Raw genomic sequence first — 11,937 nt, forward strand, 5'->3', positions numbered from 1 at the left:
TTACCGTTTTAAAATTTGAATTATAATGAAGTCGTCAGTGCCGAAGGCACGGGTTATGCCTAGTAAATTAATAAAACAAAACAATTGTCTACAACAAGTGATAAATACGATGAACAATAATTAGATAACAAAACGAAAGGGACGATGTTGGTCTCTACATTTCAATTGCAGATGAGAAGACTTTTGCCTAGAAACGGATAAGGTGGTTTCAATTATTCTATGAAAAGGAGTCGTCCTACCATCAACGGCTTCATTGTGGTTCCTATGTTCCTCCCGATTCGTTTCACAAATTGTTCTTTCCAATAATATATGATCAAGATCTTCCAACTCTATACTCTGAAATAACCTCTTTCGACAGCTTCGAGTGAGAACATCATCAAGACCTCGGGTAAATAGTTTTACCTTCTCTGCAATTGATCTTACAAAACAATGTTGTATAACGAGTTCTATATATTCTTCTCGGTTCAGGCTATACACGACCATTGTGCTACCTCCAGGACACAACTCCACAATTTTTCTCCTGGACCCAGACTCATCTACTTCTTCAGTTTCCCAAACAAATGTTAGTCCCAAACCATTCGAATCTATGAACTTAGTATCCATTTCCAGAATATCCTTGCAGCTTTTATACATATATGGATCTGCATCTCGTATATCCTCCAAAGTAATTGTAGATCCAGATAAATGCAAGAAAAAGAAGCGATCAAAACCGACACCTATTTGCACATCATGCATCATTGCTAAAGCGATTATTCGACCACAAAAGCGATAATACTCAAGTTGTTGAGAATTTACTTTCCCTGCAAACATAGATAGAATGAGCAAAGGGATTGACAAAGAATATAGTTGAACACACAAAATATAACATAATGAAAACCCAAAAACAGCAATTCAGAATATTGAACAAATGTTGAAATGGTGAATATACCTGGATTAGGATAGAGCCTTTGAGGGTCATGTGGGCATGATACAAACAGAGAATTTTGTGGAGTGAATAAATGTTGGCATACCAAGAGGAACCATTCTTTTAGAATGCCAGGACTTGCTTCAAAAGCAACCTCATTTTTGAACTGAAGTGTGATTCCATTCCGCAACAAAATGGCGTTTGCGAGCCCAACATGCTTAAAAGAATCATCGAATAACTTCGATTTGTCAATGATGACCTTCATGTGGTCACAACCATTCTTAACCTGATCCGGGAACATCACGGTGATCAAATGTTTTCGAGATTCATAATTTAATAAACTCTTATATCTAAGAAGCCATTGATGATTGTCGCCTCTCTTTGATCTCATCACAAGTTTGTTTATCGAATCTCGGTGAGAACTCAAGCAAGAGAAGAGGTTCTTTTGTGCAAGTTGATAAATCTTCGAGATCATGTCTAACTCCTTGAGAATAGAGAGATAATAACACCACCCATGATTAAATTCACACTGAGTACATCTTGTGTACTCAACTCCATCATCCATATAAGTTAAACCAAGATCAACGCTGTTTAGCAAGTTACTAAAATCATCATAAAATGGTTTAAGTTCCTTCACATAATTTGACTTTCCCATCACATCCTCAGAAGCCACCATGGGAAGCGAGTCAAGTGATAGACCTAATATTGATATCACGTGCTCTTTAATATTCGTACACGTATGGAGTGTAAATGTAGAGAACTCAACAACATCTCTCTCGAATCGTGACTTTAATTCAGAAGGAACTCTGCAAAAGCATGATTCCCGGATCAACTTCATATTCACAAGCAATTGGTCTGTGAGCTCCCGTATAAAATGGTAAAAGTCGCGAACAAAAGTATCTGGGGCGCAAGAATAGAAAAGTCTCCTAGTGTTTCCAGGACCAATTGATTTCACTAGAGCTTCATATGTTTGACGACAAGAGTGGTATAACAAACGTTCTGAAGTTGTTTTGTGATCACGGAGAAGATAGCATAACTCTAATATAAGAGAAGCAAATCTATGTTGAGTGGGTACAGGAAAGGATAGAATGTTAGGATAGAGAATGAGACGAATTGATTCCTCCGCTATCTCTTTGTTTTTTTTAATGGGAGATTTGTATAGACTGACAAGTTCATTAAGCATTTTATAGTACTCGAATAACATCATATGCTCTAGTTTCTTACGATTAACGGGTGTCATCTCTAAATATTTCCTCGTACAAGCTACTAGGTATTTTCCTCTCGATCCAACATCATCATCACCACAGTTTATGAGGCACGAAATACAGGCAGACATATTTCTCAGGATTCTTACCGCTGGCTTATGACAATTCTTGCCTAGAAGGTCTCTCGTAAGATAATTTGAGTATTTTAACTTACATAAGAATCGTCCCTCATCTGATTCAGTTTTGATAAAGTCTTCGTCTTCCATCCTCCTCCGCTATATGAGAAAAAAAGATCAAATTTTTAAGTTTCATTCACCAAAAGCTTATTATATATTTATATATCGATCAGAAGTTCTCTCTTTCTCTCTACCACTCCAGTGATCTTCTTTCGTAAATTTGACGAGAGGCGGTCTTTCTCTCTTTCATTCACCAAAAGCTTAATATATATTACAAGGACGGGTTTCTATTTTCTGAATTTCCCTTCTTCTTCTACGATTAGATTTCCTAAAAATCATAGAATTGAGGGTAACTCCTGACGCGGCCGACCTTATTTCAGTTTTTAAAATGGGTTTATTCCACTTTGGTCCCCAATTCTTTTAAGTGATGGGTTTCCATGATTAGAACAAGGGATGTAAGTATTCCCCCTAATTTCCATGCTTAATGCCTTTAAATAGTTAAGTGAACTTCTTCCCCAATCCTCATTGAAGAAGCACCGTTTGGTTCCTGCATTTGGTGTCTTTGATCATTGCGGAATTTAAGTGAACGCTGCTTCATCGGGTCAATAGTTTCTTCTGTCCCACCATTGTCACATAAAGAGTTGTTCCGTTGCCTTCACTTGGGAATTATCTCACTGTATCCCTCTTATCCGATTTCCTTGAAGCCCTTGACTTATTCTATGTGTTAGTTTATACGTGGGGACATGAGGCGTAGGAGGTTGTAAATCATTCATTCATGAGTTTGCAACTTCTGATTTAGATAATTCCGATGACCTGAAGTAGCACAAACTTTTTCCTATGTGAGGACCATGGGCGTGGGAGAACAGGTGCATAAAGTCATGTCATGACCCCAAGATAAACACATCCTGGTGCCCCAATAGATTGTGGTATAGAAGCAAAATAACTAACTCTACTGTGACTAGAAGTTTGTGGCAGCACTCCACTACGAACGAACTGATAAAATGGGATGGCTACGATATCTTAACCACCGGAATTAAAATGTATTAATACATTAGAACAAATAATATGCATCTATAAGGTTATTTGAATTAATTTAGGTTTCAAAACAGCCTAGAAACTTTATTACTTGACTACAAATAACTTAATAAAACCAGAACAATTGCCTACAACAGATGATAAATAAGATGAACTGTAATCAGATAACAAAACGAAACGGCCGATGTTGGTCTCTACATTTCAATGGCAGATAAGAAGACTTTTGCCTAGAAACGGGTAAGGTGATTTCAATTATTCTATGAAAAGGAGTCGTCCTACCATCAACAGCTTCATTGTGGTTCCTGGGTTCCTCCCGATTTGTTTCACAAATTGTTCCTTCCAATAACATATGATCAAGATCTTCCAATTCTATACTCTGAAATAACCTCTTTCGACAGCTTCGAGTAAGAACATCATCAAGACCTCGGGTAAATAGTTTTACCTTCTCTGCAATTGATCTTACAAAACAATGTTGTATAATGAGTTCTATATATTCTTCCCGGTTCAGGCTATACACGACCATTGTGCTACCTCCAGGACACAACTCCACAATTTTTCTACTGGACCCAGACTCGTCTACTTCTTCAGTTTCCCAAACAAATGTTAGTCCCAAACCATTCGAATCTATGAACTTAGTATCCATTTCCAGAATATCCTTGCAGCTTTTATACATATATGGATCTGCATCTCGTATATCCTCCAAAGTAATTGCAGATCCAGATAAATGCAAGAAAAACAAGCGATCAAAACCGACGCCTATTTGCACATCATGCATCATTGCTAGAGCGATTATTCTACCACAAAAGCGATAGTATTCAAGTTGTTGAGAATTTACTTTCCCTGCAAACATAGAACAATATAGATAGAATGATTAAAGGGAATATAGTTGAACACACAAAATATAACATAATGAAAAGCCAAAAAAACAACAATTCAGAATATTGAACAAATGTTGAAATCATGAATATACCTGGATTAGGATAGAGCCTTTGAGGGTCATGTGGGAATGATACAAACAGAGAATTTTGTGGAGTGAATAAATGTTGGCATACCAAGAAGAACCATTCTTTTAGAATGCCAGGACTTGCTTCAAAAGCAACCTCATTTTTGAACTGAACTGTGATTCCATTCCGCAACAAAATGGCATTGGCGAGCCCAACATGCTCAAAAGAATCGACGAATAACTTTGATTTGTCAATGATGACCTTCATGTGGTCACAACCATTCTTAACCTGATCTGGAAACATCACGGTGATCAAATGTTCTCGAGATTCATTATTTAATAAACTTTTATATCTAAGAAGCCATTGATGATCGTCGCCTCTCTTTGACCTCATCACAAGTTTGTTTATCGAATCTCGGTGAGAACTCAAGCAAGAGGAGAGGTTCTTTTGTGCAGGATGATAAATCTTAGAGATCATGTCTAACTCCTTGAGAATAGAGAGATAATAACACCACCCATGATTAAATTCACACTGAGTACATCTTGTGTACTCAACTCCATCATCCATATAAGTTAAACCAAGATCAACGCTGTTTAGCAAGTTACTAAAATCATCATAAAATGGTTTCAGTTCCTTCACATAATTTGACTTTCCCATCACATCCGCAGAAGCCACCATGGGAAGTGAGTCAAGTGACAGACCTAATATTGATATCACGTGCTCTTTAATATTCGTACACGTATGGAGTGTAAATGTAGAGAACTCAACAACATCTCTCTCGAATCGTGACTTTAATTCAGGAGGAACTCTGCAAAAGCACGATTCCCGGATCAACTTCATATTCACAAGCAATTGTTCTGTGAGCTCCCTTATAAAATGGTAAAAGTCGCGAACAAAAGTATCTGGGGCGCAACAATAGAAAAGTCTCCTAGTGTTTCCAGGACCAATTGATTTCACTAGAGCTTCATAAGTTTGACGACAAGAGTGGTATAACAAACGTTCTGAAGTTGTTTTGTGATCACGGAGACGATAGCACAACTGTAATATAAGAGAAGCAAATCTGTGTTGAGTGGGTACAGGAAAGGATAGAATGTTAGGATGGAGAAAGAGACGAAATGATTCCTCAGCTATCTCTTTATTATTTTTAATGGGAGATTTGTATAGTCGGACAAGTTCACGAAACATTTCATAGTACTCGAATAACTGCATATGCTCTCGTTTCTTACGATTAACGGGTATCATCTCCAAGTATTTCCTAGTACATGCTACTAGGTATTTTCCTCTTGATCCAACATCATCGTCACCACAGTTGAGGAGGCATGAAATACAGGCAGACATATTTCTCAGAATTCGTATGGCTGGCTTATGACACTTCTTGCGTAGAAGGTCTCTGGTAGGATAATCTGAGTATTTTACCTTAAATAAGAATAGTCCCTCATCTGATTCAGTTTTGATAAAGTCTTCATCTTCCATCCTCCTCAGCTATATGAGAAAAAAAAAATATCAAATTTTTAAGTTTAACTCACCAAAAGATCAAATTTTTAAGTTTCATTCACCAAAAGCTTAATATATATATTTATATATCGATCAGAAGTTCTCTCATTCTCCCTCCAGATCTGAAGTTCCTAAATATTACAAGGAAGGGTTTCTATTTTCTGAATTTCCCTTCTGTTGGTCTTCTTTCTTCTGGGATTAGATTTCCTAAAAATTATAGAATTGAGGGTAACTCCTGACCCAGCCGACCTTATTTCAGTTTTTAAAAATGGGTTTATTCCACTTTGGTCCCCAATTCTTTTAAGTGGTGGGTTTCCATGATTAGAACAAGGGATGTAAGTATTCCCCCTAATTTCCATGCTTAATGCGTTTTAATTCAAACTCCTTTGAAGGATAATCAGCCTAGAAACTTTATTACTTGACTACAAATAACTTAATAAAACCAGAACAATTGCCTACAACAAATGATAAATAAGATGAACTGAAATCAGATAACAAAACGAAACGGCCGATGTTGGTCTCTACATTTCAATGGCTGATAAGAAGACTTTTGCCTAGAAACGGGTAAGGTGGTTTCAATTATTCTATGAAAAGGAGTCATCCTACCTACCATCAACAGCTTCATTGTGGTTCCTGGGTTCCTCCCAATTCGTTTCACAAATTCTTCTTTCCAATAATATACGGTCAAGATCTTCAGACTCTATACTCTGAAATAAGCTCTTTCGACAGCTTCTGGTAAGAACATCATCAAGGCCTCGAGTAAATAGCTTTACCTTCTCTGCAATTGATCTTACAAAACAAAGTTGAATAACGAGTTTTATATATTCTTCTCGATTCTTGCACCTCTTCCTTTAATCTCATTGATGCTAAAGTGGCTAATTTCGTCTGTTATCACATATCTAAGATCTCATGAATCATTGAATTAGAGGGCGATTCAATTTGCAATACTTTTATAGTAGTTCAGACTCGGACAAGAATTGAGAGGGCGACTCAGTTGAATTCTACATTCGTGAAAGAATAACCAACAAAACTTACAATCTGGATAATTAGACGTTATCTCCTCATATGGAACAGATGCTTGGTGGCAGTCAAGATTAAAGGAAAAGGTGCCATAAAGTCATATGGAACTGGACAATAAGATTGTCTAAAGATGTTATCAGCATATGAGAATTTTCTTGAATTATCTCACTGTTTTCCTCTCATCCAATTTCCTGGAAGCCCATGACTTTATATACTGTAATATGGTTTGGGTCTTTGTCTGTCATTTCAGATCAACTCCGACTTGCTTCCGATGATCTGTAGTAGAACAGACTCTTTTCTATGCGGGGAAAGGGGCGTGGGAGAACAGGTGCCGTAAAGTCATGTCATGACCCCGAAATAAACAGATCCTGGCGCCCCAATAGATTGTGGTGAAAAAGCGAAACAACTAACTCTATTGTGACGCTTGCCACCGAATACCGATGACTAGAAGTTTGTGTGGCAGCACTCCACTACAAAGTGTCGATCATTATAATGATATATGCAAAATGAACTAGAATATCTTTGCAGCTTTTATACATATATGGATCTGCATCTCGTATGTCCTCCAAAGTAATTATAGATCCAGATAAATGCAAGAAAAACAAGTGATCAATTAAAAGCGACCCTTATTTGCACATCATGCATCATTCATCATTGCCAAAGCGATTATTCGACCACAAATGCGATAATATTCTAGTTGTTGAGAATTTACTTTCCATGCAAACATAAACCAATATAGATAGAATTATTAAAGAGATTGACTAAGAAAATAGTTGAATTCGCAAAATATAACATATCAAACACCTAAACAACAATTCTGAATATTGAACAAATGTTGAAATCGTGAGTATACCTGGATTAGGTTAGAGCCTTTGAGGCTCGTGTGGGCACGAACAGAGAATTTTGTGGAGTGAATAAATGTTGGCATACCAAGAGGAACCATTCTTTTAGAAAGCCAGGACTTGCTTCAAAAGCAACCTCATTTTTGAACTGAAGTGTGATTCCATTCCACAACATAATGGCGTTTGCGAGTCCAACATGCTCAAAAGAATCGACGAATAGCTTCGATTTGTCAATGAATACCTTCATGTGGTCACAACCATTCTTACGATTAAATGATTAATGGGTATCATCTCTAAGTATTTCCTAGTACATGCTACGAGGTATTTTCCTCTCGATCCAACGTCATCATCACCACAGTTAATGAGGCATGAAATACAGGCAGACATATTTCTCAGGATTCGTACAATTGGCTTATGACACTTCTTGCGTAGAAGGTCTCTCGTAAGATAATCTGATTATTTTACCTTACATAAGAATCGTCCCTCCTCTGATTCAGTTTTGATAAAGTCTTCGTCTTCCATCCTCCTCCTCCGCTACAAGAGAACAAGATCAAATTTTCAAGTTTAACTCACCAAAAGCTAACTAAAGTTTACAAGCAATGTTTCATAAATGGTAAAGGAAGGTGTTTGAGAGAGTAAAGTGTTTGACATTCATACCTGACTGAGGTTAGCTCTATATATTTCAATCAGATTTTTGAAGTCTTAGACACAAATCTAAGGTGCTGGAGAAGATGACGAGGTGGCGAGAGAGATGACGTGGAAGAGAGAGGTGATGAGATGGAGGAGATATAAGTGTCTTAAATATTTATAAAACAAATCCCATTTTGACCCCCTAATTTGTTCTAAATAAGTTGATTTTTTTGGAAATCAACCCATATTTAAAAGGGGGTCAATTTTGAATTTACAAAATCATTGTTATTAACAAGGACAATTATGGAAATAAAAAATTAACCATTAAAGTTAACTAATGGTGTTAACAAAAGGGAACCAAATTTGAATTTACAAAAAACAAAAAACCAAAAAGGAAGCTAGTCACAAAGTAAGGGGACAAAAAGAAAATAACTTAATTTAATAATTTAAACATATTAATAATGTTAAATAAACTATTCATTACCTATTAATACTATAATGTTTTCATCACTTTTAATTGTGGTTTTAATAATAATGTTATTTTAATAACATACAAATGTTATTACAATAATTAGCTCACATTATTTTAACATTTAAAGTTAATTTTATACTTTTTGTTTAATGTTAACTTTTTTAAATTTAGGTGTCTGACCATTATCGAATTATTAATAAAGAAAGTTTAAATAGTCTAGCATTTTTTGTTGGATTCCAGTTTGATATACTTTTAAATTTTTTTTTTATTGATTCTTCGATAATGCCTTTATAAATGTGAAGTACAGTCTTTTATTGACAACTAAATTAAAGATATTTAATTAAAAACTATATAAATTTTAAAATTAATTTAAATATTGTTAACTAACTTAATCACGTTATTAAAATAACTTAAGTAGATTAGTATTGATTTTAGGCATGTAATATAGGCATACTATATTTCTATGCTTTCTCCCTCTATTGTAATCATAGAAGCCATCCAAAAAGTTTTCTAATCATGGAAGCCATCGTCAAGCTTAAAGGACTCTCTCTATTGTAATAAGTGAAAATTATAGTAGACCAAATTAATAAAAATACCAAAAAAAAGTAAAAAACTTAAAATAAATTATAGAGATGGAAATGAACTTACAAGAAAAGTTTAAAGCAGTTAACAAAGACGTTTCAAGTTAATAACTACAAACTTAATAACTTTAAAACATTATTAAAAGAAAATTTTAAAGCAGTTAATAACTTAATAACTTTAAAACATTATCACTTTCAAATGCTGTTTTAATAACTTTAAACATTATAATAACTTTAAGTTATTTTAACAACATTTAAATTTGATTTTATATTTAATTTAGTTTCTTATTAAATGTCTTAAATTTATTTGTAAAATATAAAACAAACTTTGAATGTTGTTAAAATAAATTAAACAAGTTATTATAATAGAAGCCATCCTAATAAGTAAACTTATTATAATAACCTGCTTGAATAGGTATTTATATAAGAAAGAGAAAGAAACAATGGAGAAGGAGATCAAATTACAAGAAATGCTAGATACGTTATAAACAGATTTCCAAATCAAAGTTTATCTTTGCGTATTTCAGTGAGTTTTATTAGTTTTGTTTATCTGGATTTGAGGTAACTTTGGTGATATTTGATACTGCATTTACTATTTATAACTTATTAATATTATAATTTTTTCTTTCACTTTTAAATGTTGTTTTAATAATTTTAGTATTGTTATTCTGATAACACACCAATGTTATTATAATAAATTGCTTAAGCTATTTTTTATAATATTTAAAGTTGATTTTGTATTTTATTTAGTTTTTTGTATTAAATATTTTTAATTTAGTTGCATATAAAAGGCTTTCATTCGTATTTTTAAGAACATCTTCGAAGAATTAATAAACAAAGTTTTAATAGTCCATTTTCAGGTGGATTCTAGTATAATATATTTTTGCAAACTCGCTTTCCAGATTTTGCAAACTCGTTCTCCAGTTTGCAAATCGATAACAAGAAAAAATCCGAAGTTTCTTCTTAAAATCTGAAAAAAAAAATTTCTTCTTCATCCTCGAATAATTTAGGATTTCATATCCGGGTGCATATAATCATTAACATCAACATCAGATTCATCGTCAATATTAGATTCATCGTCATTATCATCAAAATTAGGGTTTCGATTTTAAGAGAGCGACAGAGAGAAATAGAAGAAGTTTAGAGATTTATTTAGATTCATCATCATCATAAAAACATTAATAGGTGTGATTACAAGAAGCTGAATCTGATACAATAGAAGAAGCAACCAATGAAGAAAAGAAAAAGATCCATAGCAACAATAAAGAAGAATATGAGATTTCATATGATAAAAATGGAGGATTATCAAGTCATAGATGATATAACGAGTCTTAGTATAACAAGTTTGATCTTCTACCTTCGATTCCTTCTCTTTTTACTCGTTAATAATTCAGTTACAAAGCTTGCTTTGAAGTGTGATCGTCAATTTATCGATTATAGGTTTATTTCGTTGCTGGAATCTTACTCGGCTCAAGAAGAAGAAGAAGAACTGAAGAAGAAGAAGAAGAAAAAGAAGAAGAGGAGAAATAAAACTCTAAAAAGTTTATTTATTTTTCAGAGAGAGAGAGAGAGAGAGTTTTACTGGGTAACGTTAATTTGGGCTGGGAGAAAGAAAAAAAAGATGACCTGAACAGTAATTATCAATATTATCTTAAACTTTACTTATTATTACACATAATGTTTAAGTAGCTTCTACCTGATAGAAAAAATCCAATTTTTTTTTTTGTTATTATTCTTGACGCAAACAACCATTTTATACATTGCCAAGTCATCTTGTGACCCAAGTCCCCTAGCCAGAATTGGGACAAGACTAGACGGGCGACCCTAGTTCAAATCCACCAAAGTGGCTGGCTTGAGCCCCGACATAACAAAGGGCTTCATGTTTAGGGTTTTGTATATCCATTCTGAAATAACTATTATATTTTAAATCAATTTATAAGATGATTTAATTTAAGTTTTAGTGTATTGGTTAAAGTCTAATTTATGTGCAAGAGGTCAAGAATACAAACCCTTCCATAAACACCACTAGAAATTTTATTTATTTTTTTCTAACACGCGTTATATAAGGCCTCAATTGGTAACTCCGCTTGGAGTCTTTCAAATATTTGGGCTGGCCATGACCAAGAGCCAAACCAGCTTTTAATTGCCATGTTTAGGTTACAATCAAGAACTTCGCAAAATCATTTAGCTCTTTCATCTGGCTCGATCTGTTCGAAGCTTAGTCCAAATGTCTTATCAGTTAGCAAACTAGAAATAACCCCCTTCTTATAACAAGAATGATAGAAAAGATGAAGAAAACATATCATTATCTGCGGAAATATGAATCAATGGTTCTCATGCTCTCTCTACTCTCGACACTCTTTCGCGCTATACGAAGGTTGTCGATGACTGATTTCGCTTACACCAATCTACACTGATCAATTTTTTCGTCTTTTATATCAACCTTGTTTTGACAAACATAGAAAACTGACGTTAAACCATAAATATTTACGCCTTTATATTAGAATCTCTTTGTTGTAAAAATTAAACATCAGAAAACTTTATACAAAAAACACTACTTTACATAACTTACTCTAGCCATGGATAGACAAAGATTAATTATCTGTGTACTTATTTCAACCCATTAACACTTAA

The 11,937-nt window shown here is 34.2% G+C and overlaps 2 protein-coding genes across 2 annotated transcripts; both read right to left on the reverse strand.

Annotated features, from left to right (window-relative positions):
* Positions 1–44: 44 nt before the first annotated feature.
* On the reverse strand, positions 45–2,630 carry LOC147533896 (E3 ubiquitin-protein ligase UPL5-like). The gene is made up of 2 exons (XM_086650421.1): positions 929–2,630; positions 45–800 (listed from the first exon to the last, which is right to left on the reverse strand). Exons 1-2 carry the CDS (start codon positions 2,373–2,375, stop codon positions 121–123), a joined length of 2,127 nt encoding a protein of 708 aa, XP_086506547.1. The 5' UTR covers positions 2,376–2,630; the 3' UTR covers positions 45–120.
* Positions 2,631–3,334: 704 nt separating this feature from the next.
* On the reverse strand, positions 3,335–6,963 carry LOC147533897 (E3 ubiquitin-protein ligase UPL5-like). The gene is made up of 3 exons (XM_086650420.1): positions 6,369–6,963; positions 4,291–5,746; positions 3,335–4,160 (listed from the first exon to the last, which is right to left on the reverse strand). The coding sequence occupies exons 1-3, from the start codon at positions 6,381–6,383 to the stop codon at positions 3,481–3,483; spliced, it is 2,151 nt and encodes a 716-aa protein (XP_086506546.1). The 5' UTR covers positions 6,384–6,963; the 3' UTR covers positions 3,335–3,480.
* Positions 6,964–11,937: the final 4,974 nt, after the last annotated feature.

The sequence above is a fragment of the Eschscholzia californica genome, unplaced genomic scaffold (genome assembly GCF_041429995.1).
Source record: "Eschscholzia californica isolate CP2 unplaced genomic scaffold, dmEscCali1.0.p SCAF_6, whole genome shotgun sequence".
Taxonomy (NCBI): domain Eukaryota; kingdom Viridiplantae; phylum Streptophyta; class Magnoliopsida; order Ranunculales; family Papaveraceae; genus Eschscholzia; species Eschscholzia californica.